We start from the raw sequence: 27,385 nt of genomic DNA on the forward strand, positions 1-27,385 counted from the left end.
ATATACAAATTGTTTACTTACAAATCCAGCCTCTAGATCCCAGCACCAGCAATAGTTTACAAATCTGACAAAGCAAGCACGGAGGAAATCTCCCACTAGTATCGTTACAAATGTCACGAGTATATCAGATACAGTGAGCCTCACAAATTCCTGCAATAGAACAAAAAAATGAGAGAAATTTTAGCTGGGATCATTTGCAATCTGTATTCTGAGACTCTCTCCTCTGCATTTCTTATTTTATGATGAAACAGACCAGCCTTACCCAACTTGGTGCCCCCCAGATAGTTTGGACTTGAACTCCCATCAGCCCCAGCCAGTATGGCCAGCAGTTAGGAACGCTGGGGGGTGTAGTTCAAAACATATGGACGACATCAGGTTGAGGGAGGCTGAAATAGACATTTGGAAACAAGAAAGAATGTACGGGAAACCTAGCTGTGTGTCACTAATTCAGTGGCTCTAAAATGTCCTTTCAAATCTTCCCTCGGCTTTGGAGACCAGGTTAGGTGCCTTACTGGTACACTGTCACTGAACTTAAACTCAGTTCCTAACTCAGAAGCCTTTGAGCACAATTGCATTTGTCCAAATCACAGCACAGCCAAATGGCTCCTCAAATTCCCAAGCTCTAGCAAAACTCATTTTAAAGCAGATTTGAAAAGAGTAAAGGGCTTTAGAGTGGAAGCAACATCTGTCTCTGGAAGCCTCAGGCTGATCCATCGCTGTGTTGTGTTTCTGATGCTGCTATTTTCCTTGTTATAGATGCTGGTCAACTGATATGTTCTTACTCTTTTCAAGGGAGTAAATCTGTGTGTGCTGCAGGACTTCATTGTGTAGGTCAAGGGGTGGCAACTTGTAGCCCTCCAGATGTTTTGGCCTGCAACTCACATCATCCCCTGCCATTGGCTATGTTGGCTAGGACTGATGGGAGTTGTAGGCCAAAACATCTGGAGGACCACAAATTGCCCATCCCTGCTGTAGGAGGAGGAAATTCACATGACTAAGCGGTGCAGATACAGAACCTTCTTGTATGTAGAAAATTAGATGTCAGAGCAGTCTTCTTTGCAACACGCCTGTTCTCTAGGGGCAGGTAATTTTTTGTATGCAGAGCAGTCAGTCATGTGAGCTCCCATCTTAGTCTCAACTGGTACAGTCCAGACACAGACTTATCACTTCAGAACTAGGCCTGGGTCTTCTGCTTTTCTATTTCTCTCTCTTTCATGGCTCACCCTTATGGCAGAACAATATGTTATGCCAGGGAATATGTTTCCACAAACACATGTCTGGTGATGGATGTGATAGTGGCTTTTGCACCAGCCAAGTCTTTCCTGAAATATTAGTGTTATGAGGCAAACTGGAGACTCGAAACCCATGTTTGTTTCATAATGTGTAGTTCCTCCCTTCTCTCTGTGCCTGTTCTTCTCTCTCCAACCATTCTTCCAACTGCTTTTCTGTTTTTGAATTCCACCAAGTTCTTAACTTCTTCTGCTTCAAACCTGCTTTCTTTTTGGTCATATGAAGATTCCATTGCAGGCCGTGCCTACTTTTCTCTTGTACTATGACCACTAGATGTCTCCAGTGGTTCAGTTTCATGGCCTGTAACCCTTTCTGTGCCCACATTCTTATTGCCAGAAATATCTAAATAATGGAAAATAATTTTATAATCACCCTCCACCCTGCCCCATAGGGGAGAAAAACTGTCCAAATAAGGGGAAATAATCCCCAAGCCACAGTGACCAAGGAGCAATAAAATGGGTTGAACCTAGAACAGGAAGCTTTAATTTTAAAGCAAAGGTACATAATGTTTTCAGCCCTGACGGCCGCATGTGATGCTAGTTCAGGGCAGCATATGTACACAATGGCAATGTAGATACAGATAACACTTTCTTTATGATATGTTATCTATATCAGGATTGCTGAGGAAGGAGGTGGAGAGAAGGCTAGCAATCGGAAGTGGTAGAAATGGCATCCACAACTACAACAGTACAATCGGCAGGAAAATGGATGCTGGGGGTTGTAGGACTTATATTTCTGTCTAAACATGCATAGGATTGTTCCCTAAAACATTAAAACTTTAAAGGCGCAATCCTATGCAAGTTTAGACGGAAAAAAGGCCCACAACTTCCAGCATGCCCCAGCCAGCTATGGTGGCTGGGGCATGCTGGGAATTGTAGGCCTTTTTTTCCATCTAAACTTGCATAGGATTACACCTGGAGGGAGCAATCCTATCTGGATTGACAGTCGCCTCTGATCCTGGGGGCGACCGCTTATCCAGTGCAGGGTGGGAGGAGTGGTGAGGACCGGATCTCCTCTGCACCCCTGCTGCCCTGCTTTTGCGGCTAAGACAGCCTATTTCAGCTGTCTAACCACGGGACCTTGGAGAGCGGGAAGGGGCGGCCGGACAACACATAGGAAGTGTCGTAGGATTGTGCCCTAAAAGTATTAAAAAATATTAAAGCACCAGCAGTAAAATTAATCATCACAGCAACACATTGAAGACTAAATGCCGGCTGGAACAGGAAGGTCTTAAGATATGGGAGAAGGTGTTCCTTCAGGTACACTGGTCTTAAGCTGTTTAGAGTTTTAAAGGTCAGCACCAACACTTTGAATTAGGCCCAGAAACTAACTGGCAACCAGAGCAGTTGATGCAGCGCTGGAGTAATATATTCAGAACATCCGATCCCAATAAGCAGCTTTGCTGCCAGTGGGGTGGTGGTGGTGGCTCCAATGCCAGTGGGGCGATGAATCCGCTCCGGGTTTCAGTCAGAACCAGTCAGAACTCTAAAGGAGCTACCCAAGGTGCACCTTGGATAGCTCCTTTAGAGTTTTGACTGGTTCTGACCGAAAGCAGATTCTGACCGGAGCGGATTCACCAGCCTACTAGCACTGGAGCCACCAGCTTTCACTGCTTGCTGCTTTATTCTGCACTAACTGAAGTTTCCAGGCCATCTTCAAAGACAGCCCCACGTATAATGCATTGCAGTAATCCAGACAGGAGGTTATCAGTGCATGGATAATTGCAGCCAGGCTATCTCTGTGAAGGTAGGGTCCTTATTTGTGGGAGTACAGGTATATATGAGCAGTTGGGGACTTTCCCCTTCCATGGGACTTTGTCAGAAATAGCTCACCCCTTACCAGATTGGGGCAGGTAGGCACATAACCCTATCAGAGTTCTGATCAGGAAGGCCACAGTAATAAGAGATCAGGTTCTGCAACATAGACACCTAACAATCTGCTGCTGTTGACAGAAAACCCTTAAGTGATTGGTCTGGTCAAGAAGAGCATCTCCAAAGTTTCCTACTGGCTAGTGCCGAGTGCTCAGCTGCACAGTATAAAAGCTGTGATGCAGACAAATGATGAGTGCTTTGGCTCTGTAGAAGCTATCATAGAATCATAGAATAGAATAGTAGGGTTGGAAGGGGCCTACAAGGCCATCGAGTCCTACCCACTGCTCAATGCAGGAATCCAGGTCAGAGCATCCCTGACAGATGGCTGTCCAGCCTTGTCTTGAACGCCTCCAGTGTGGGAGAGCCCACCACCTCCCTGGGTAATTGGTTCCATTGTCGTATTGCTCTAACAGTCAGGAAGTTTCTCCTGATGTTCAGCTGGAATCTGGCTTCCTGTAACTTGAGCCCATTATTCTGTCTCCTGCACTCTGGGATGATCGAGAAGAGATCCTGGCCTTCCTCTCTGTGACAAACTTTCAAGTACTTGAAGAGCGCTATCATAACTCCCCTCAGTCTTCTTTTCTCAAGGCTAAACATGCCCAGTTCTTTCAGTCTCTCCTCATAGGGCTTTGTTTCCAGTCCCCTGATCATCTTTGTTGCCCTCCTCTGAACCCTCTCCAGTTTGTCTGCATCCTTCTAAAAATGTGGTGCCCATAGCTAGAAGCTATGTGGGAGAGGGTATTTGCTTTATAGGGATCTAGGAAATCAACATCTACATAATTCTAGGCCCTAAACGTTGCTGTTAAAGAAATGCTGGATGTTAGCTATCTCACTCATAGCATGATGGCACTATGATTTAAGTGGGTTTAAAATGCAAAACTGCACATGCTCAGAGTATTTCTGGGTGGGGGGGTTGGTACACAGCTGTTTTGTTTTTTGTTTGTTTCACGTATCAGGAATGTCGAAGCAATTGCAAAGCACGGAATGGCAGTGGGAGGGCGGAAGAGAAATGTTAGTTGTGTGAAGTAATACACATGGCGACCTGAAGTGTCCCCCACCCCGCTCCAGACCATTATGTCCAGGGTCTAAATTTTCCTAGCTGCTCCATTGCCTGCAGGACACCCTGATCTATATACCACCTATTGTACAGGGTGAGTCATGGAGTTTGATTTTGATTCTGACACTGTTTGAATAATTTATTGTGACAGACTTACCCTGAGGTAATCTTTGTGCACTAGACACTTGACCTGGTAAATAAAGAACTTCCATGCCATTGCTGAGACTCCCAGGTCCATTACAGTGATAGGCCTGCACAGGAGAGGAGCAGTTTCAGCTCAGCTCAGAGTCCAGCTAGGGACTCTGTGTGCGTGCGTGCGTGTGTGTGCGTGTACCAGTAGTATCTGATTACATATTTGTAGCCCTTCGTCTTCTCAGGAAGTTTAAGGCAGCACTCAAGTGTTCCATGAGATCAGGCTACAGATGATACAGAAGTGTCAGGGCTGTACACTCCAAGTCATTCCAACCAAAGGTGTCCCTGATCCTGGTTAAATGAGGCACACTGCCAGGGCACTGCCTGAGGCACTGTAAAAAGCAGTCCCCTCTAAGCACTTACTATCCCCACAGTGGTTTCCCAACAAGGTCCTCGAGGCACATCTGCTGGATTCATAGGAGGTGGAGCAACAGCACTGCTGTTCCCTGCAGAGGAATTATGGTATGTTAGGATGGTCCAGTGTGTGATGTTCCTGATTACGCCTTCTTCAGCCAGCTACAACAGAAGATACATTTGTATTATAATAAAATTACTTAGGTTTTCTAAAATATATGCTAGGGCTTCAACGTCCATCCATACGACTGTAGCACAAACACAAATGATTTAATATTAAAAAAAAAATAAAAAGTTAAAAAAAATACAAAGATCTTAAACCCTTATTAGGAATGCCTGGATTTTGTGAATCCATCCTGTGTGTGTTTTGTGAATTGTGTGGTGTTCGTTCTGGCATCCATTCATGGATGGATTAAATTTTTTTCATTGTGCAGAAAAATACGCAAATAATTCCATAAGAGGATCTGCAACAATTTATGTAATATACATTAGCATGTAACATTTATTGTAGGTATTGTCGCCCATTCCATTCAACTTTTTCCTGTGTATATTTTACAGGATGGCATAGGTATCAGCAGAAACCCACGTATTTTCCTATGAATAAATTTGCGTAAATTTCAGGAAAGTAAAAAAAAAAAAAAGATCAAAAAGTCCACAGACTCCATGCGGCCTGAGGGGGCCAGTCCGCAGCAAATTCTGCAGGTTGGATTCTTAGAAATCCAACCTAGAACTCATTTTAGTCGGTCTTGAATTTCTCCAGCATCCCTAACCCTTATTATCCAGAGTAAGCTACCAGGGAAGCAAATGCTGTGTATTATGTTTTGAAGATATGTTTGAGTGGGCAAGGCATTCCAAAGACATTGACCAACCATGGATGAGAATGAAAATAAAGCAGCTCTCCTACAATGGAAATTTGGGTGTTAGTGGTAGGGCTGATAGCGAGGGTGGATGTCATGTAACACTAAGCGGTACAAATGAGTGTTTGCATTCTGGATATAGTTCAACTCTGTTGAATTTATTTGCCCCAGTGCCTTGCTATGATAAAGAAAAGTCCTTTGATTGATCTCACTTAGTAGGAGTAGATCTCAGTAAGTGTTTGGGGAGTTGACCAGTTTTGTATAGCTTTGTACAAAACCTGACTGACTGTTAACCTGAATCTTTCCAATTCTCCCTCTTAGTCTGGGGTAGATTTTGTAACACAATAAGGTAGGCTACCCCAGCCCTCCAGATGTTTTGTGCCACAACTCACAGCATTCTTGAACATTCACCATGCTGGCTGGGGCTAATGGGAATTGAAGTCCAAAACATCTGCAGAGCACTAGGTTGGAAAAGGCTGCTATAAGGTCTAGGCAGACCCACTAGACTATGGCTGTCTTCACACCTTGTTTTTTTTAGCAGGATTGTTCTTCTTTAATTACTGGTTTTCACGGGAGCTTTAGATGACACCGCTGCTCTCCTGCTGCTATCTCACACCTTCCCTCCGCTCTTCCTGTGTTATCCAAGTATGGGGAAAACCCGGCATTTTCTGTGCTTGCTACTGAAATTGCCATTTCCACCCTGTGTATTTCCCCTTTAGTGTTTTGTCCTCCTTTGTGTGGGCATGTGCTAGGGGGTGTTGCTGGGTGGTGATGAATAACACTATCATGAGAACAAATCGGAGGGAGGGTGGGGGTTTCTGCCTCTCTCCAATTCCACTACGGGGGGCGCTTGAACTGTAAAGCGGTTAACCATCCCAAATGCTTCTCCAAGATCCCTCTGAACATAGCAATGCTTACTTCTGAGTAAACTCATTGGCTGTAAGGTTTTCCTTTCCTGGGAGTAAGTGCCATTGAAATCTGTGTGGCTTGCTTCTGAGTAGGCATGCATAGGAGTGCACTGTAAGTCTACTTAGAGTAGCAGCCTTAAGGTCTCCCATCCCCTTCAATGCATTTACTGTGAACCCCCCCCTCCATTGACTTCACTGATTGCTGCTTCTTCCTTTTGCTCACCAGACTGATGGGCTTTTTTCCTCCCAGGGTGGATGGGGGAGTCTCCCTTCTCAGCCACGCAGGAGAAAGGCTTGACAGTTAGGATTTCAGCGGGTATTAAAGTGCCTTTTCTCCTCCCCTGAATAAATTCATCATGCAGAGCTTGGAATGGTCATTTTTAATGGTTTCCTTTTTGGGTATGGAGTTGTTTTAGATAAGGCAGTTTTCCATAGTACTCCCTCCCACCTAGCTAGCCACTATCTCTTCTCCTAGCCCACCTTGCAGGGTCATTGGGAAGCCAGAATAAGGAGGAAGAGCAACAACAGCACCGGGGGTGGAGAGAAAGCCAGCCACTATCTCTTCTCCTAGCCCACTTTGCAGGGTTGTTGGGAAACCAGAATAACGGGGAAGAGCAACAGCATGAGCGGGGGGAGCAAGCCGGGTCTAATGAAGGTGTCCCCTGTGAAGCGGTCCCCCGTGAAGCGGTCGAGATGCTAGAGATGGCTCGGTGCCTTGACTGTATACAAGTCCGTTTGTGGATTTCTTAACTTCTGTAGTTGGGAACCCCGAAATTGGTATATCCTTCAAATTCAGTAGTGCAAGCAATGTAGTGCATTTAATTCCATCATGCACTGACATATTTAGCAGAGAGGGACTGGCAGCGCCAGCAACCTCGGGGTAAGCCACCGAGAAGACTATCTCTCCCTCGGAGGAAGGAGGGGACCAGCTCCCACAGCCCCCTATCCAGGCCACTAGAAGTGTTTCCGACTTCCCTCCTGCTGTGGAAGAGTGGAGGGATGGGTGGAACCATCAATCATGTTACAGGAACCAATGATCAGGGGAGGGGAGGGGGTACGGAGCCAGCAGCCCCCTTCTGTCCTGATTCTTACAGCCACGAAAAGATATAATGTGCGGAGGGACACACTGTGAGAGATGCCTGTATACAGGGCCAGTGTAAATCCCAGAAAGGATCTGGAATCAAAAGGACCAGTTTGTAGAGGGATAAAACGCTCGGTCTGAAGAGAGCCTAGCTGCTAGGAAGCGTCCCCTCTCCGCTTTTCTCCAGCCATTCTTCTGACACATCATGTTAAACTGGGAATGATGCAGAAGATTTAGGTCTGATGGGAAGACTGCTTAGCATGTCTACAGGGAAAGATGGGAATGGGGAGTCTTGAAAAGGCCTCTGTTTTACGTGAGGGCTTATTTGATTCTCGTTCACCTCACAGGCTTTCAGGCGCTGTCAGGCTTTTTCTCTGGCTCAGGCCTGCCTGCCACTTCCAGATGTCATGGTCTCCTCTGCAGCTAGATGTCTACGTCAGCCCATGTTTTTTGTAACTGCAGAATCAGCAAAGTCTCTTTATTTTCAGGGGAGAGATTTCATCCTCCCCTCCAGTGCAGCATGGCTGTACTTTCTGCTCCAAAGCAGACTGAACTGTCTGGATCTTTTTTCCCCAAGCAACCTGCAGTGCAGACTAAGAACTGGTGTAGCATAGTGGCGAAGAGGCTGAGCTGATTTGAATCTCACCACAGCCATAAATTCACCAGCTGGGCCTCTCTTAGCCTGTGGCCCCTATCTGAAATAGGGAGATAACATAGGCGTACTTTATAAGGATTTCAACAAGGTAATGCTGTGACGTGCATTGAATGTGATATATAAATGCAAAGTATTAGTATCTGGATCTTCCCCCAACCCCTGCAAGCAATAGATAGTTCAATGCGGCCTGCCTGGAACGTTAGGAGAACCACAACCACCTGCTCCACAAAGTCCCTGCCCCACTTCTAACTAGTTGTCATGTGGTTAGACCTGGCCTAGCAGCACCCTGTGAGAGATAGTGGTTGGCCCAAGGTCGTCAAGTGAGCTTCACAGATGAATAGCAATTTATATATTTTTCTTTAAAAAAAAATCCTTTATAATCTCTTTCTTTCCAATAATAATAATAATAATAATAATAATATTTTCAATATTATAATACAAGGATTAGTAATATTTCTGGCTGGTTGTTTTTAAGCTTTATTATTATACAGTAGCTAAAAGGCATTATATGGCCAATGGAAATGAATTGTAAGCTTGCTTCCTTGTTATAAGCCTGAAGATACAATATTGAAATTGATTACTTATGCCGTATTGATTTGTAGGATTGGTAATATTATAGGTATAATTTCTAAGTAGAGTGATATTTGAAATTTATGGGTAATGTAGTTTAAATTTAAGTTTGTTATGTAATCTTTTGTTTATATATTGCTCTGTTTTCTTTTGTTTTTGTTTTGTTTTTCTGTTTCTTTCCCCTTTGTCCTTTTCTCTCCTTTTTATATTTTTTCTTTTCCTTCTCTCTTTTTTTCTCTATTTTATTATTGATGGGTCCTCTTAAGAATACTGTAATGTTGGAAACTGTAGAAGATGATTATGTTGTTGGTGTTCCTTATTTCATTTATAAAGATAAAAGTAGAATAAAAAGTATTACTAAAAAAAAAAGATGAATAGTGATTTGAACCTCAGTCTTCCTAGACTTAGTCTGAAACTCTAGCTCAGACTTCTCAAATCTGGTGCCCTCCAGATGTGTTGGACTGCAACTCCCATCATTCTTAGCCAACATGGCCATCCATGCTGGCTGGGAATTATGGGAGTTGCAGTCCAACACATCTGGAGGGCATCAGGTTTGGAAAGGCTGAGCTAGCTACTATACAACGCTGGGTTTTAATTTAGAAGTAAGGGACTGCTCCATATTAACCATTGATATTTATCTTGAGTTATAGAGAAAGTTTTCCACAGTTTTGCTGTTGTGGTTCTAACTTCCTTTCAGCCCACCTTGCCACCTGACTTCTTGATTTAATTTCCATCCATCTTTGTATCTAGATGTCTGCTTTTACAATGTTTCAATGCACCACATCACATTAATGCAGTTATTCATTCATTTTTCACCTCAAGAATTATTTTTAAAAAAGAATACTCCGGAAACATTTTTTCCCAAAGTGCAAAACTACTCCAGGGATTGGATGGTAAGTGTTCACTTGGTGACATCGGAGGTGCCAGCCAATCAGTACCATCCACAGCTGGCTTCTGCTGCAAGCTTGAAAAATCTTTTTTGTTTGTTTCAGAGTTCAAATGGAGAGCAAAAGTGTGTCTGCACTGAATGCAGCGAGGGCACTTCTAAAGCCTCCCTACTGCTCTAAAATGTCTGTCATTATCATTGTTAAAGAGAAGATATCAAGTATGGTCTTTTAGAAGAAATGTGAATATTAGCTTGGATCCTAACGTCCACAGAAGGAAAATGTCCCAGCCCCCTTCACCACCTCCCCTCGTGCCCCGCAAAAGGAGGTGGCTATGGGAAGTGGGGCCTGCTGGGGAGGAGAGGGAATGGGAAACTGTTCTTCTGTTAATTTCTTTAGCTTACTTTAGGATCCTAGTTAGTGGGTTGGATCCAGATTTAGGTGCGTGCAACTGGGCTGACAGAAGCCCCACCTGTTCCTTCTCACACCATCCCCTTAGTCTCCTGAAAGTAAGAGTCAGGGGGCCCTGCTGAATGGGGTGGGCTGTTATGTGGGAGGCCAATGGGGAAGAGGGGACCCCACCCATTGGACAGAGGCAGCTTCTGTGCATGGAGCTCCATTCACAAAAGGTGCCTCTGTCCAATTTTCAGGAATCCCCCCTCCCCTGCACCACAGCCCACCCCATTCAGCAGGGTCTCTTGACCCTCGGTGTAGGGGCTGCTGTGGAGAAGAGGGGGCTGGGAAGACTACTTCTGCTGCCCAGTTGCATGGGCCTAAATCTGGAACCAACCAATCAATTATATACAACAGTAGGAAGACGGGCTAGAAAATTGTGAGAATGTACAGTCAGGGCCAGAAATATTGGAACAAGGATAACTGTTTTGGCAGTTGGCCTCTGTATACCACCACACTGGCCTCTGTACACCACCACCACTGCCAAACTGATAGGACGCCGCTTCATATTGCAGATGGATAATGATCCCAAACATATAGCAAAAGCTACCCAAGAGTTTCTCAAGGCAAAGAAGTGGGATGTTCTTCAATGGCCAAGTCAGTCACCTGATCTCAGCCCAATAGAGTATGTTTTTCACTTACTGAAGACAAGACTGAAGGCAGAAAGACCCACAAACAAGCAGCAGCTGAAGGTAGCTGCAGTAAAGGCCTGGCAAAGCATCTCGAGGGAGGAAACTCAGCATTTGGTCATGTCCATGGGTTCCAGACTTCAGGCAGTCACTGACTGCAAAGGATTTTCATCCAGGTATTAAAGACGATCCTTAAGTTTGAAATGATGTTGGTTTGTTCCATTACTTATGAGCCACCAACGACGGGTGTGTGTGTATGCCACTGGCTGTCCCTCCTGAATGGTTGGTGCCCCACTTTTGTCAAGCCCCTTGAATTACAGCTGGAAGTCCTGACTTCGCTCCCATCTGGGTGTGTTTCCTTTCAACTTCAATGTGGTGGTGTACAGAGGCAAACTGCCAAAACAGTTATCCTTGTTCCAATATTTCTGGCCCCGACTATGTGTGGAGCAGCTATGCTGGTTATTGTTCTTCTCAGTATGCTCACATTTATCTTGGATCCATTGCTTCCAGGACTGTTATGCGCTCCTGTCTTTGCTAGGCATGGAAATTGGGTGAGGTAAGAGTGGGGATTGGTCTAATGATGGCTCATGTCATAAAAGCATTGATGGATCCCTGAAGCAGGGGAAAGCATGATATTCCCCCAGTGCAGTTCCTAAGATGGAAGGGGCAGGTGTGTGTGTCTTTCCTAGATGAAAGACGGCAGGTTCTACAAACACAGTGTGGTACCCTCCCTCATCTCTCTCCCATGGTACCTCTCCCACCAAAGCCGGCAAAGCAGTTCAAGAGGAAAAAGTTGACAGGCTGACTTGCAGAAGTATGGGACATTGTGATAGAAGGGCACGGCTGCTAATGACATACATACTAGCATGCATTCTTTTTAGGTTCCCACCTTTTCCTTGACATCATCCATTAAGGCCAACAAGAAAGTATAGAGGTTCCCAAGGAACAGCGCAAATATACGTCCCAGTTGCCATTTCAGTCCGATGCGAGGATGGTAATTCTCTAAAGCTGCAATGGTTTCAAACAGCGGGGGGCAAAACATTCCAAGCAAGGACATAACAATTTCGACCTGCCAAAAAGGAGAAGGGAACATTTGTGACAACAACGTTAGGTCAGCACATGCCTGCTGACACAAGACCTTGACAGGATCTCCACACAACAGGATCAGGGTCACCGCACAACTTTCAGTGGTATGAAGGGTAAACAGATGATGCAGAAGTGAAAATCAGTTTGATCATAGCTTCCACCTATAATTATTCAGCTGTCCTGCTGCACACACTCCCAAATTCTGCCTTTGTATGGGCAGATCTGAATAAATTAGGGACTACATGAGAACCAGAGTGTAACATTGTGCTGGGATCATTGGCACCATCCTGCATTCCTTCTGCCCATCCTGTTTTTTGGGAGTGCATGGGTGGGGAGAGTCCAGGGCCAGCCCTACTGTTAAGCAGAGTGGGGCAACCACCTCAGGTGGCAGATCCTGGAAAGTAGCAGCAGCATCCACCTGGCCACTCCCCTTTGTGCCACACTCCCTGTCTTGAACCCCCTAAACCAATCTGCCGTCTTCATGTACGGTGGAAGATGCTGTCCCATTTGGCAGTGTTGAAGTTAAATTCAGCTACCCATCCAGTTGGCTTCTCTATGTGGTATTGTGTGTGTGGGGCACTATCTTGTTCTTTGCCTCAGACAGCAAAACACAATGGGCCAGCCCTATTGGAGGCTGCCCTTGATCTACTGTGAGCAGAATAAGGCTCCCTCAGTCTCTCCAGGCCCTGTATTTTCCCTGGCCCTATCTACATGGGGGGACTTACTCCAGTTCTACTGTGTCTACATCACAGACAATGATGGTACATGACATTTCCCCCCCCCCTCTGCAGCAAGTGCAGATTTTCATGCCATAAATCCCACTTTTTTGCAAAGTGTTTTTGTGATGGATTTTCCCATCGCAGTGGCTTCAGTGCGGTTTGGGAGTCTGTGTGACCTCAACTGGCTTTGGTGCAGGCTTGGGGGAACAGCGCTGATTGGCAGAAGGGAATGTTACATCATGAAAGGGTGGATATGGGTAGAGGAGTTGGCTAAACATATCTACTCGGAAGTAATTCATTGTCTTCAATTGCACTTTACTGTGTACAGGAGAGGAGAGAGGGGTTGGGAGAATTCCTTTGCCTGTAGTTTTAAATCGTTCATTCAGACCAGCAGAGGTACATAGAAGTTTAATGACTTTAAAAGCTGATTGCCCCCAAATGACCCTTACTCCTGCCAAGAAAGGGTGGACACGAGGAGTGGGCTAAACAAGTCTACTTGGAAGTAACTCTTTGCTTCCATGCTCAAAGTGCAATTGAAGGCAGAGAAAGGGGCAGGGAGCAAGCCTCCGCTCATTCACTACACCACACCTATGCAGTTGATGAAGTTCTGTTCTACTCATGGGACTCCATCCCCCAACCCCAAGCTAATGCGGTTTAAGGTGCCATTGGCCCAGTGAAAGTGGTTTTAAAAATGTATACACTGCTTTACTGGCTACGTGTACCGTGGTAGGAGCAAATTCAAATTTGTGAAAATCTAGCTTTAAACAAAATTGCAGCGTGAAGTGTCTTGTGTAGATGGGGATCCTGAGAGAGACTGAAGGGCAAGGACTACCATACTCCCGCAAAGCTGCATACTGACAGGATGGGGGGGGGGTTGCCTCAGCTTTCTCCCGCAAAAGAACATATAATAAAGGCTGCTCAGTTGTTCATTTTCTGAACTGCTTTACAAATTTCTTTAAAAAGAAAAAGGTATCCTAGGAAAATCAAAATATGTTCCTGCATTTGCTTGAAGTTTTCCATGAATACAGCATGGGATGCGCATATAGTAACAATGCTGCTCTCAAAATAGCATGTTGCCAGTTTGAAGGTTTGCTGCTGTTTCCTAATGAGACCAATTACAGTAGTATGACTTGAACAGAAACACACATTTGAATCACAGGGGAGCTCTGGGCTTCTCTTTACCAAACAGCAGTGCTGTGCTTCCTAAAATCTGTGTCTCTTGGTGCGTCCTATAGGATCAAAAATAAATCACTCATGGAGTAAGATGGATAAGCAGCTTAGGGAGTCATCCTTTGCATGTTTAGACAGAAAATATTCCAACAACTCCCAGCATGGCTGGCTGGCGAATGCTGGAAGTTGTAGGACCCTTTTCTGTCTAAACATGCATAAGATTACACCTTTAACTATGTCCATTTGGCAAGGGATGAAACCAACTGGAAGTAGTGTGTGAAAGTTGCCCCACCCCCACCCCAATATCTATATTTTTCAAAGGAATGTAATGACCCAGGGAATGAAGTCTGACTAACGTCTAAAGTCTGAGAAAACCCCTTCACGAGGTAAATGGGGCATTACACTTGGCCTGTCCTATGGACAGTGGTTTAACAAGTCTGTCACCTGCCCCCCACATACTTTGCTCCCAAGGGCAGATACTGTGGGTGGCAGCAGGGAAAGGAGAAATAAATACTCCGTGTTTTGTAAGAGCACAGCAGGGTACAATTCCCAATTGCTTCTGATTGTTTCATGAGGTAGGAAGTAGTTGGAGATACTTCTTGTTGTTGCCTAGCAACCTCAAACCACAAGATGCTTATATTCTTCCAGGTCAGGATATAGAAGAAGGTTGATAATTATCAACAGAACAGAGCTGAGTCAAGGCCACAGAAGCAATCTGGGGAAACAGAAAACCTGGTTTCTATTCAGAGTATTCAGAATCTTAGGGCTGGCCTTTGGTGCTTTGATGTTTATTTTTAATAAGCCAAGACAATTTTCAGCAAAAAAGTTAAATTGTAACCTCTGCGTGATGAATATGAGTCCTTCCTCTTTAAATGGGCATCACCTTAAGCTTCATGTGCTCAAGATTCCTTAACTCTGATTTAGTGTAATACCTGAACTGAGCCTATAGCAGCTTATTAGCAGGATGGATCAATCTCAGGAACTCTGGAGTAGCAGACAAAATATGTCAGCTGGTGAGGATAATGGGAGTTGTAGTCCAGCACATCTGGAGGGAATCCGGTTGGGAAAGGCTGTTCTATGTGGAGATTGAGCACTGTTGCTAGATGTGTGTTTCTGCAGATCTGAGAGGGGTGGGTGGGTGGGTGGAACCATATGGTCAGCTTTGTCAACTTTGCCCTCTTCACAATGATGCTCTTGATTTTAATACAGGAAGGTTTTATAGGCGATGAAAACCGTTGGTTCCACAACTTTTTAAGTCATTCCCTCCACCCCTCATAATTTCTTGTCATCATTGCAAGTGGTCTGTGTGGAGGTTTTATTAAAGGTGCTTCCACGACTCCTAGGGTTACTAGTCAAAAGGCATTGTGCAGCTTTTCCATCTTTTCCTCCTTAACTTGGTTCATTCTAGTAAGAAAAAATATGGAAAAAGTGGTAGGAAGATATGGGAAGCTTACAAATGGAAGACAACTAGGGATGGATGAATCTATCAATTTTGGTTTCTCTGTTCATTGTTTACGCAGTCTTAGGAACATAGGAAGCTGCCTTATACTGACTCAGACCACTGGTCCATCTAGACCAGTATTGTTGACCTGGAGATGCCAGGGATCAAACCTGGGACCTTCTGCATGCAAAGCATCAGTTCTACCACTGAGCCATAGCCCCTCCCACAGTCTTAAGTTTGGGCAAAATTCTCAAAGGTTGGATAAACCAATCTTAAGCTCGATTCATCCTAAGTGTCGAGAATTTTTTTATAAAAAATGCTCATGAAAATATGTATGCATTTTTGTGCACATTTCTCCTAATACATGCATTTTGTGAATGTAATTTTGTCTAGTATACACATTTTTTGCAAGTAGTTTTCCTAATATAATGCATTTTAACACTATTTTCACTCATGTACACATTTCTGTGTGCACTTCCTCCTAATATACACATTTTCCCCCTGGATAATCTATTGTGAAGTTCGGAGAAGTGTAAATTTTGAAGGATAATTGGTTTCAGTTCACATATTGGTTAGAAAGGGTAAAATTAGGTAAACTTATATTAAAATGTGAACTGAAGGATTTTCTCTCCATCCCTAGTTTTGATCCCCTATAACTTTCCATGTTTGAAGAGGGTGATGGCAGGATAAAAGTCTCATATGGAAGCACCCTGACTGATTTACAAAATCCATGAACAATTACTTAGGCTTCATCATAGGAGAAAGATAAGTGTACAGGTTCAAGTCAGTGGGCAATTGGTCCATGTGTCCCTCACAGCGACAATTTCCTCACAAGAGGCATCTTTTCCTCTTTATCTTTGCATGTATTCTATAGATGACTTTAAAGAAGGACTGGACAGTCATAGAGGACAGGTCTTACCAACAGCTGTGAGCCATGACAGCTAAATAGAACTTCCAGGTTCAGAAGCAGTTTATGTCTGAATACTAGAAGTTGGTTTCTCAGTAGTAATGTATGGCTGTGAGAGCTGGACTATAAGGAAGGCTGAGTGCCGAAGAATCGATGCTTTTGAACTGTGGTGCTGGAGAACACTCTTAAGAAGTCCCCTGGACTGCAAGGAGGTCAAATCAGTCAATCCTAAAGGAAATCAACCCTGACTGCTCATTGGAAGGACAGATACTAAAGCTGAAGCTCAAATATTTTGGCCACCTAATGCGAAGAGAAAACTCCCTGGAAAAGACCCTGATGTTGGGAAAGATTGAAGGCAAAAGGAGAAGGGGACGGCAGAGGATGAGATGGCTAGATAGCATCACCGATGCAATGAATATGAACTTGAGCACACTCCGGGAGAGAGCGGAGGACAGGAAGGTCTGGCATGCTATAGTCCATGGGGTCACGAAGAGTCGGACACGACTTAACGACTGAACAACAACAACTAGAAGTTGGAGATAAACAAGAAGGAAAGGCCATCAGTTTCATGAACACTTAGAAGTATTAGAAACCAGCTGCAGATGGACATTGATTTGATCCAGCCAGGACATTGAAGCAATGTTTTTAAATTGCAACGTTATAAAAGAGAAGAAACAAGATCTTCTTACCTCATTTCTTTCATACCAGCCAATGTTTTGCATTTTGGAAAAGGCCTGGGACCGTTTAACGACAAAATAAATGAGGTAGCCACTTCCACATAAGCAACATGTAATGAGTACATTGGCTAGAACCCTCAGAAATCTTCTCAGATGGATGTTCTCATCTTTGTTGCTTTCTTGCTCATCCACAATCGACTCCTTAATAGATAGAAGAGAAACAACTGGAAAGATTATTCACAATGTAATCCTATGCATGTTTATTGGGAAGTAAGTCCCACTGTGTTCAACGGGGCTGACTGCTCCCTAGTAAGTGTGTTTAGGATTGCAGCCTCACCGTGTGTGAGGAATGTATGAAACCACTTGTGGAACAAATACATTTGAGGTTTCCAAATGAAGTAGGCTCCATTCCATATATATGTCGTGAATTACTCGAGTTGAGTGATAAGCAGCAGCTAGCGTTATTCATTAAATAGCCCAAGGTCAAGAAGCCAAGAGTATCAGTCCAAAGTCAAAGAAAACAAAACCAGATATAGGGACGTGCTGAAGAATAGTCAGAGTTGTTCTGGGTTTGAGAATAATCAGAGCTGGGTCCAGGAGCTGGCAGGAACGTTTTCTGCTCTGGATGAGCATCAACAATTGCTTCCAGCACCCGAACTGGGTTTGAGGCCTGTCTTTTATGCAGAGGCTGGTTGATAAGTGTGGCCAGCTGGGGCGAGCTGCAGATGTCTTCTGCCTGCCCATGTGCTGGGCCCCTCCCCAAACACTCTCAGGCTGAGGCATCCTGTGTCCTCCTCCATCCCAAACAACACTTTATTGATTTTAGTTCAAATTATTTTTAGCCAGCTTTAAAGGTGGAATGCTCCCAAGGCAGCATACATAATCAAAGAAACAATACAATAAAGCAGTAAAAATAAATAAGAACAGTATGCTTAAGGAACAAAGCTTTATAATACATTTTGTACGCTATCCTAGGTTATGATATCACACCCTTGTAATCTCAATCTGCAGTTTTTGCTCCCTTGTTTCATACTTCCAGTGCAGATTAGTATTGTCATGCTGTATGGATAGAAAAATGCAACTTAACTGTAATTACCTTATGAGTAATGTAAGGAGACTGAAGCCTGTTCAGGAAGAGCTACAGTTAAGCAATCTTGGGCATGTGAAGATGGGGGCTTTGATCCAGGATTTGCCTTCCACTGATAGAAGGGCCCTGTCTCATGGAAGGTGTCTTTGCCTGATGCTGGGGGATCCCTCCTTCCCTCCCTGCACCAGAGCTCACCCCATTCAGTGGGATTCTCCATTCCTCTATGTAGCATTTCCAGGGGGCTAGAAAGGTTGCTGTGGGGAGCAGAGGGAGGGGGAAAGTCAGCTTCTACCAGCCTAGTTTCATGTGCCTAAATCAGCATCCAACCCATGGATTTTTGGAGCTGGTACTTGAACTTACATGTATGTATATTTTGTATCTTGGGGAATGAGGGATTTCACTGCAGCTGTAGTTGTACTGAAACCCAAATTTTGATAGTCTTCAGTTTATATATGTTATTGGTCTGACATGGTATTAAAACTGGAACAGGATATGTCCCTGCAAAAATGTCCCTCTGTTGTAGTTCCTCATGTTTTCTTTTTGGTTGGTTTTTTTCCTGACAGTTTCTTGGTATCCTCTTACTGTTTGCTCTCTCTTTCTTTCACATACACGTGTGTGTGCACGCGTGTGCGCACACCCACATCACACACGTGTAACTTCAGTGCTGACCCAACACATTATGAGGACATGTCTTTTCTAGCTTACAAGCACACTGAGCTTTGTAATGGGAGCTCTGCAGGAACTATAAAACATGCAAATATTTCCTCTTAACAAAATGTATAATCCTTCAAGATCTGCAGGTTGCTAGAGCACTGGGTGGGTGAGTGCTATCTCAATCCTTATCGATCAGGGCATACTATTAAAACTCTACAGACAGATAAAGCATGTATGAAGCGAAGAATAGGAGGTCAGGTGGATGGGTTAATTTGCCATTTTCTAAGCCTTAAATATTGGCATCATCACACACACAGAATGAATTTGGGATGTGTTTAATACAAATTTGGATTTTCCGCCTTCACCGTACAGTGCAACAATATTGTCAAGTTTTTCCTTTAATTGGGATAGCTGGAAAGCTGGAAAGAAGAGACTGATGTAGCTGGGATATTACTAAGAAAAAGCTGTGAGCCTTCTGATAAAATTGCCATTGCGTCTAAGCAGGATTTCCTAGCAATCTAAAATGTGTATACATTACCCCCTTTGAAATTCTGCCAAAGGTGCAATGCAGCAGTGTCTCCAGAGGCAAGGATCTTGCTGCAGAGAAGAAAGTTAATGTAGTGGGAATTGGGGAATGATGGTGTGGAGGTTACCTTGAAGCTAGTTGTGATGGATGCAAACTTGTTGTCTGCTGTCTCTGGGTTGCCTATGAGGTAGTCCCAACTAGTGAACATTTTCCAGCTAAAAATGAAGTTTTCATCATCCCCATCTCCTGTGTCTTCATGGGCATTCCGGGCCATCCTGCAGATCAACAAATTCAGATATGGGTGCTTACAATATATTATTTAGCCACTAGATGTCTCTGTTCTGTATGCAGAGTTCTGGTTTGAGATCCTACATTCTACCTGAAATAGGGCAGCACTACACATTAAGACTGCTAAAGGAAACACTGGTGTTACATAGGCATTTTTGGCATCAAATATATATGCGCACACATCTTTAAACACCTGTGTACAGACATCTGGGAAAGCTGATTGAGGACCCCTAGCAGTGTATACAAGCGCGGATTAATAGCATTACACTGGTTTTCCTTGTTGTTGTTGTTCAGTCATTAAGTCGTGTCCGACTCTTCATGACCCCATGGACCATAGCACGCCAGGCCTTCCTGTCCTCTGCTCTCTCCCAGAGTGTGCTCAACTTCATATTCATTGCATCGGTGATGCTATCTAGCCATCTCATCCTCTGCCGTCCCCTTCTCCTTTTGCCTTCAATTTTCCCAGCATCAGGGTCTTTTCCAGGGAGTTTTCTCTTCGCATTAGGTGGTCAAAATATTTGAGTTTCAGCTTTAGTATCTGTCCTTCCAATGAGCAGTCAGGGTTGATTTCCTTTAGGACTGACTGATTTGACCTCCTTGCAGTCCAGGGGACTCGTAAGAGTCTTCTCCAGCACCACAGTTCGAAAGCATCAATTCTTTGGTGCTCAGCCTTCCTTATAGTCCAGCTCTCACAGCCATACATTACTACTGGGAAAACCATAGCTTTGATTATGCGGACCTTTGTCGGCAAGGTGATGTCTCTGCTTCTTACTATGCTGTCTAGGTTTGCCATAGCTTTCGTCCCAAGGAGCAAGTGTCTTTTAATTTCATGGCTACAGTCACCGTCTGCGGTGATCTTGGAGCCCAAGAAAATAAAATCTGTCACTGCTTCCATTTCTTCCGTTCTATATGCCAAGAAGTGATGGGGCCAGATGCCATGATCTTCGTTTTTTTAATGTTGAGTTTCAAACCAGCTTTTGCACTCTCCACTTTCACCCTCAACAAGAGGCTCTTTACATCCTCTTCGCTTTCAGCCATTAGGGTGGTATCGTCTGCGTATCTGAGGTTGTTGATAATTCTCCGGCAATCTTAATTCCGACCTGTGATTCATCCAACCCAGCGTTTCTCATGATGTACTCTGCATATAAGTTAAATAAGCAGGGCGACAATATACAGCCTTGTCGTACTCCTTTCCCAATTTCGGTTGTTCCATGTCCAGTTCTTACTGTTGCTTCTTGACCCTCATACAGGTTTCTCAGGAGACAGGTAAGGTGGTCTGGTACTCCCATCTCTTTCAGTATTTGCCACAGTTTGTTGTGATCCACACAATCAAAGACTTTAGCGTAGTCAATGAAGCAGAAACAGACATTTTTCTGGAATTCTCTTGCTTTCTCCATGATGCAGCAAATGTTGGTGATTTGATCTCTAGTTCCCCTGCCTCTTCGAAACCCTGCTTGTACTTCCAGTAGTTCTCGGTCCACATACTGCTGAAGCCTAGTTTGTAGGATTTTGAGCATAACCTTGCTGGCATGTAAAATGAGCGCAATTGTACGGTAGTTTGAACACGCTTTGGCATTGCCCTTTGGAATTGGAATGTAAACTGACGTTTTCTAGTCTTGTGGCCACTATTGAGGGTTCCAAATTTGTTGGCATATTGAGTGCAGCACTTTAACAGCACCATCTTTTAGGATTTTAAATAGCTCAGCTGGAATACTGTCATCTCCGCTAGCTTTGTTGTTAGTAATGCTTCCTAAGGCCCACTTGACTTCACTCTCTAGGATGTCCAGCTCAGGTTCAGTGACCGCACTCTCATGGCTATCAGGGACATTAAGATCTTTCCTGTATAGTTTTTCTGTGTATTCTTTCCACCTCTTCTTAATCGCATCTGCTTCTGTTAGGTCCCTGCCTTCTTTGTCCTTTATCATGCCCGTCTTTCCACAAAACGTTCCCTTGATATCTCCGATTTCTTGAAAATATGTCTAGTCTTTCCCATTCTATTGTTTTCCTCGATTTCTTTGCATTGTTCATTTAAGAAGGCCTTATCTCTCCTTGCTATTCTCTGGAAATCTGCATTCAGTTGGATATATCTTCCCGTTTCTCCCTTGCTTTTCGCTTCCCTTCTTTCCTCAGCTACTTGTAAAGCCTCATCAGACAGCCACTTGGCTTTCTTGCATTTCTTTTTCTCTGGGATGGATTGAGTTGCTGCCTCCTGAACAATGTTACGGACCACCGTCCATAGTTCCTCAGGCACTCTGTCTATCAGATCTAATCCCTTAAATCTATTCCTCACCTCCACTGTATATTCATAAAGGATATGATTTAGGTCATACCTGAATGGTTTAGTAGTTTTCCCTACATTCTTCAATTTAAGCTGAAATTTTGCAATAAGAAGCTCATGATCTGAGCCACAATCAGCTCCAGGTCTTGTTTTTACTGACTGTATAGAGCTTCTCCATCTTTGGCTGCAAAGTACATAATCAATCTGATTTTGATATTGACCATCTGGTGATGTCCATGTGTAGAGTCGCCTCTTGTGCTGTTGGAAAAGTGTGTTTGCTATGATCAGCATGTTCTCTTGGCAAAACTCTATTAGCCTTTGTCCTGCTTCATTTTGTACACCAAGGCCATGCTTGCCTGTTATCCCGGTGATTTCTTGACTTCCTGCTTTGGCATTCCAATCCCCTATGATGAAAAGGACATCTTTTTTTGGTGTTAGTTCTAGAAGGTGTTGTAGGTCTTCATAAAACCGATCAACCTCAGCTTCTTCAGCCTCAGTGGTTGGGGCGTAGACTTGAATTACTATGATGTTGAATGGTTTGCCTTGGATTGGTACTGAGATCATTCTATCATTTTTGAGATTGTACCCCAGTACTGCTTTTCCCACCCGTTTGTTGACTATGAGTGCTATTCCACTTCTTCTAAGGGATTCTTGCCCACAGTAGTAGATATCATAGTCACCTGAATTAAATTCGCCCATGCTTGTCCATTTTAGTTGGCTGATTCCCAAGATGTCAATGTTCAATCTTACCATCTCATGTTTGACCACCTCCAGCTTACCTTGATTCATTGATCTGACATTCCAGGTTCCTAAACAATATTGTTCTTTACAGCATCGGACTTTCTTTTCACCACCAGACACATCCACAGCTGAGTGTCCTTTCGGCTTTGGCCCAGCCACTACACTCTTTCTGGCGCTACTTGGAAATTCCCTCTGCTCTTCCCCAGTAGTATATTGGACACTTTCCAACCTGAGGGGCTCATCTTCCGGGGTCATATCTTTTAGCCTTGTGATACGTTCCACGGGGTTTTCTTGGCAAGAATACTGGAGTGGGTTGCCCTTTTCTTCTCCAGTGGACCACATTTTGTCAGAACTCTCCGCCATGACCTGTTCATCTTGGGTGGCCCTGCACGGCATAGCTTATGGCTTCACTGAGTTATGCAAGCCCCTTCGCAACAACAAGGCAGTGTTCCATGAAGGGGGCTGGTTTTCCTACAGGAGTCATAAAGTTTAGCGCTGCCCAAAGGGAATCAAAGATTTCACATCAGGTGTTTTGTTTTGTTTTTTACACTTTTGTCACATCATCATTACTGTTGTTACTGTTGTTGCTATTAGTATTATTGTTGTTATTACTATTATTCCTCACCTTTTAATCAAAGTAATATATGGTGACTTACAAACAAATATCAATACAATAAAAACTGGATAAAATCCAAGATAAATCAGCTATATACATGTTAATCATCATCACTGGGTTCTACTCTTTAAGACTGCCTAAATCATTCTTTCTCTCTCTCTATATATATATTATAAGCTTTTGTGGAGAAGAGCTCACTTTGTCAGATGCTGTGGACAAACTCTATGCTCAGGGTATATCTATATCTATATCTATATCTATATCTATATCTATATCTATATCTATATCTATATCTATCTACCCCATTAGGTTACCTCTTTGTGCATCTGATGAAGTGAGCAAACTTATCCTGTAATATGAAACTTACCCTGTAATATATTTCTTAAGTATTGTGCCACCAAGACTTTCTGTTGTGTGTTTTTTGCCTGTGAACATGAAGACTGCCGTTTTAGCTGCTACTACTAAAACTCCACAAACTTAGCTAACGCTTTTTAAAATCATCACCCCAAGTTAATTACATGTTGCATAAAAAGGACATCGCACTGGTTGCACTGGCAGTGCTTGGAATAAGTGCCACGTGGACATATCTTGAATTTTCAGATTAAGCAGGGAGTCTCCAATTGCTTTGTTTGATCTGATATACTGAAATACAATATGTGGGCAATTCCTCATTAACAGAGCACACTTGAAGAGAGAGATAAGGTTACTGATGCTGAGGTGTCAGAGCAAAGTCAATGTATTGGAGATTTGTGTGCTTGCCCATCGTTTTTTGTCCAATCTGAAAGAACTGTTATAAGCGCTGACTAGGGGCAGGGCAGCCTTTGCCAGCAAACATAAAAATTCATTTGGCAAACATACATTCCTAAAGGAACACATGATAGCTTTGTGTAATTAAGGAAAAGAAAGGGTTGTACGATGAAGGATCCATTCCTGGCCCTGTACATGTGTCATGTGTGAGCACAGGAAGATCACTTTAATACCTGATGTTCCTTTTTAGCCTTCTGATAGAACAATACAAGGCTCAGTGTGCTTGTAAGCCAGAACAAAATGTAGCATGCTGGGTCAGCACTGAGGACAGCTTCAAATATTACCCTGAAGTACCCCCCCCCCCGCCCCCGCAAGATGTGTAAGCGGTCCTCAGTATTGTCTGTTCATAGTTTCACTGTGAAGGCCAAAGGGAAAATATGTGCATCTTCACTGCAATGAGAAGTGCATTCCACTTGCATTTGGAAATTGCATTTTGCGGTACAAAAGTTCTTTCTTTGGGCCGAGGGGGAAAGAATCCACCAGGGGTGTGCAAGTTGCTCCCGGCCAAACTTCATATGATGTTAAACATGTGGTTTGATGTCGCATGGATCTTTTAAAGACTGCAAATGGCAGTTCTTGAGGCCCCGGTCAGGATCAGGACTGTGGTGGGTAGGGAGGTTAAGCCCCTGCCCCTGCCCCCCAGTCACTGCAGTCCCAACAAAAGCAATTATTTGCATCAGAAGGCAGAGCATCAGAGTGGAACTATACAGCAGCTTGGCAAATATGGGTTTTAACAGACTTGCGTTTATAATTCAACTTAATTGCAATGAATGGGGGGACATTTACAGGGGAGAATCAGTGAGTGGGAGGGGGATGGGAGTGCTTAACCCAGGGGTTCAGAACCATTTTGGGGTGGGGCTGGATGACTGCTAGTAATTTGTAGGTCTGCAGTCCTTTTTAACTATAGTACAGGCTACAACTAAGGATGAAATTATCTGTCAATTTTGGTTTCTCTTAGTTTCTCATTTTTCGAATCTTAAATTCAGTTCATCCCAAACTTTGAGACTGTTCCCAAACTTAAATTCAGTTTGTCCCAAACACTGACAATTTTTTTTAAAAAAAGTTCATATGAAAATTCATGCACATTTCTTGTGCACATTTATTCTAATACATGCAGTTTTGCCTTCAATTTTGCCTAATATACACATTTTTTGCAAGCAGTTTTCCTAATATATTGCATTTGTAATGTTATTTTCATGAATGTATGCATTTTTGTGTGCACTTCCCCTAATATAACCATTTTGTGTTCATTTTTTGATTGGAGAACTCCATTGAATTTTGCAAAGAACTCAGAATCTCGAAGGAGAACGGCGTTTTGGTTCATGTATTGGTTAGAAAATGTGAAATTAAGTAAGTTTGTATTAAAATGTAAACTGAAATTATTTCTTCCCCACTCCTACCTACAGCTCCCATCATCCTTGGCCATGCTGGCTGGGAGCTTTGGAAGCTGTAGGCAACAACATCTGGAGGAACACAGGTTGGGGAAGTCTGCTTTAGTAGATGCAAGGGAAGAATCCATAATGCAGAGCTGTGTTAAAGAAAGAGGTGAACTTACGATCTTATTACAACCATTAGGCTGTATCCATATACACCAACGACACCAACCATGAAATATGCCATTGGTAGCCTGTACTTCAACCACCCAATTGTCCTTTGGTTGTTGTAGTAGCCATAGAAAACAGCAGAATACTTAATATAGCCCTGAAAAGGGAGGAAAATAGCCTAAATCAGTTTGTGCTCATCTGTTTTAGATGCCCATTCTTATGCATGTAAGATCTAATCATATTCTACAATCAGTGGCAAGTACAAAGCTAGTGAAGGAACAATCGGGATTCAGTTTACTCCTCATTGTTGAAGGTTGTGAGGTATGTGCTATAGCCAAGATGTCTGTTTGTGACGTCAATAGTGTACCCATTAATGTGTATCATTCAGGCTGATACTTCTTGTTGGGCACAAGAGATAATATAAGCAGAAGTTCTTTGTGTGCACAGCTAAGCCATTTTTTCAGCACAATCCTAAGCATGCTTATTCAAAGGTACCACTGAGTTCAATGGGGCTTACCTCCCAGTAAGTGTGTTTGGAATTGCAGCCATAGACTGATGAGCATCTGTTCATCATAAACACATGGAGTGCATTGCATTGCATCTCCCTGTCACTGAGAGATATTTTTTACCACTATGTACGACCCCAACAAAGCTGGATGCATTCAAGTAAAGGCTGCTAAGGGCTATTTTCATTATACACTTGCAAGTGATTGGTGCACTGCTTCCTCTTCTCTCTCTGTGTACATGTCTATGTGCATGTGTGTGAAAATGGGCAAAAATGGAATCCGAGAGGAATCACAGGTTGCTATTTCATAAGTATTACTATGTTGGACAGAGTTCTTCTCTGCGCCATCTTCCCTCTGACAGATATATAAATTATGTTTCCAAAGCTATTTCTTCATATCTGTATCATGAGTGTGTCACTTCTGTCTTCTAAAATATATAGGAAGAGACTCTATTTTTACTGCTCAACATTCATGGAAAGCTTCTTCTCTTTTTTCCTATGTAGGCCATTGCTCAGAATATACAGCCATTTCAGCATGATTTCTACAAGACAGTGTTAGCTTTATTCCTCTTGTTTTGTCATGCCACAACATTCAAAAGGATCTTCACTCTTCTCTGCCACAGCTGAATTGCTGCTGAGACTGAAGCAGTGAGAACAGTGGCAAATAAGGGCAGCGATGCAGCCCTGTATTGATACAGCGTCAGAATCTATAGTGTGTATTGCTGTAGGAGCTAAATGCAAAAAGCATGACAGAAAGTCAGGCACAAGGGAGTTCTCTTTTGGCATTCATTAGAAAGATTATTTTCAGCTTGGGGGCCTTGCTATGCACTTACATTTTATTTCCCAGGTTTTTCCCACTGCAAGCATAAAAACAAAATTATACCCTCCAGAACACTCTGTCAGAAGGGTTGTCTTGAGCTGAAATGAAGCCTATTCTTTCCCTCTGCCGTCCTCTGTTATGTAACCCATTTGCTGGGAAAGGATTGTTTGTCTTAAAGTCTCTCTCATATGCACTTTCTAAAGCAGGGTCTGCTGGGATCAGCATTGCTGACTGTTCATCTATTTCCATCCTGAAATCTAATCTCAGCATTTTCCCGATATAAACTTATGGTGTGTGTCACGCTGAGCTTTGGTGAATTTGCAGACAGACTGGCAGCAGCATCACTATGGATCACTACTAAGTAAAAGGCACCCATTCTCACAGTGTGTGCAATAAATTAAAAGGGGGCGTGTTCACCGGCAAAGGCTTCATGGCCTGATTAGGCCCACGTGCCAGAGGTTCCCCACCCCTGATGTATAGGAATGATTCTTAGGATTGATCCACACATAAATATACACATTACTTGACGTACATGACTCAGCACTTGCTGTACATCACAGTGCTGAGTGACTCACAGTGGAATATGTGTGAGCTGATTCCACTGAAAGTATTATGCCATGGGGCAAACCAACACATGCCTCTTCTTAACTGGATGACACTGGGCCATCCCTACTATTAGGCAGAGTGAGGCAGAAAAATGTGTTATTAATTCATTATT

General features: G+C 43.4%; 1 protein-coding gene across 1 annotated transcript in view; it reads right to left on the bottom strand.

Moving 5' to 3' along the window:
* The window catches only part of LOC146344721 (transmembrane channel-like protein 2), a 65,619-nt gene that overhangs the window by 14,567 nt on the left and 23,667 nt on the right, over window positions 1-27,385 (bottom strand). The window contains exons 8-13 of the mRNA XM_084859811.1: window positions 25,354-25,499; window positions 19,196-19,343; window positions 16,814-17,002; window positions 11,691-11,870; window positions 4,774-4,926; window positions 22-150 (exon numbers count right to left, since the gene is read on the bottom strand). Of these exons, the coding sequence (XP_084715937.1) occupies window positions 22-150; window positions 4,774-4,926; window positions 11,691-11,870; window positions 16,814-17,002; window positions 19,196-19,343; window positions 25,354-25,499 (945 nt within the window). The remainder of the gene's footprint in view (window positions 1-21; window positions 151-4,773; window positions 4,927-11,690; window positions 11,871-16,813; window positions 17,003-19,195; window positions 19,344-25,353; window positions 25,500-27,385) is intronic.

This window comes from Heloderma suspectum, chromosome 5, assembly GCF_057233095.1.
Source record: "Heloderma suspectum isolate Gila_16-S chromosome 5, 16-S_ref, whole genome shotgun sequence".
In the NCBI taxonomy this organism is placed as follows: Eukaryota; Metazoa; Chordata; class Lepidosauria; order Squamata; family Helodermatidae; genus Heloderma; species Heloderma suspectum.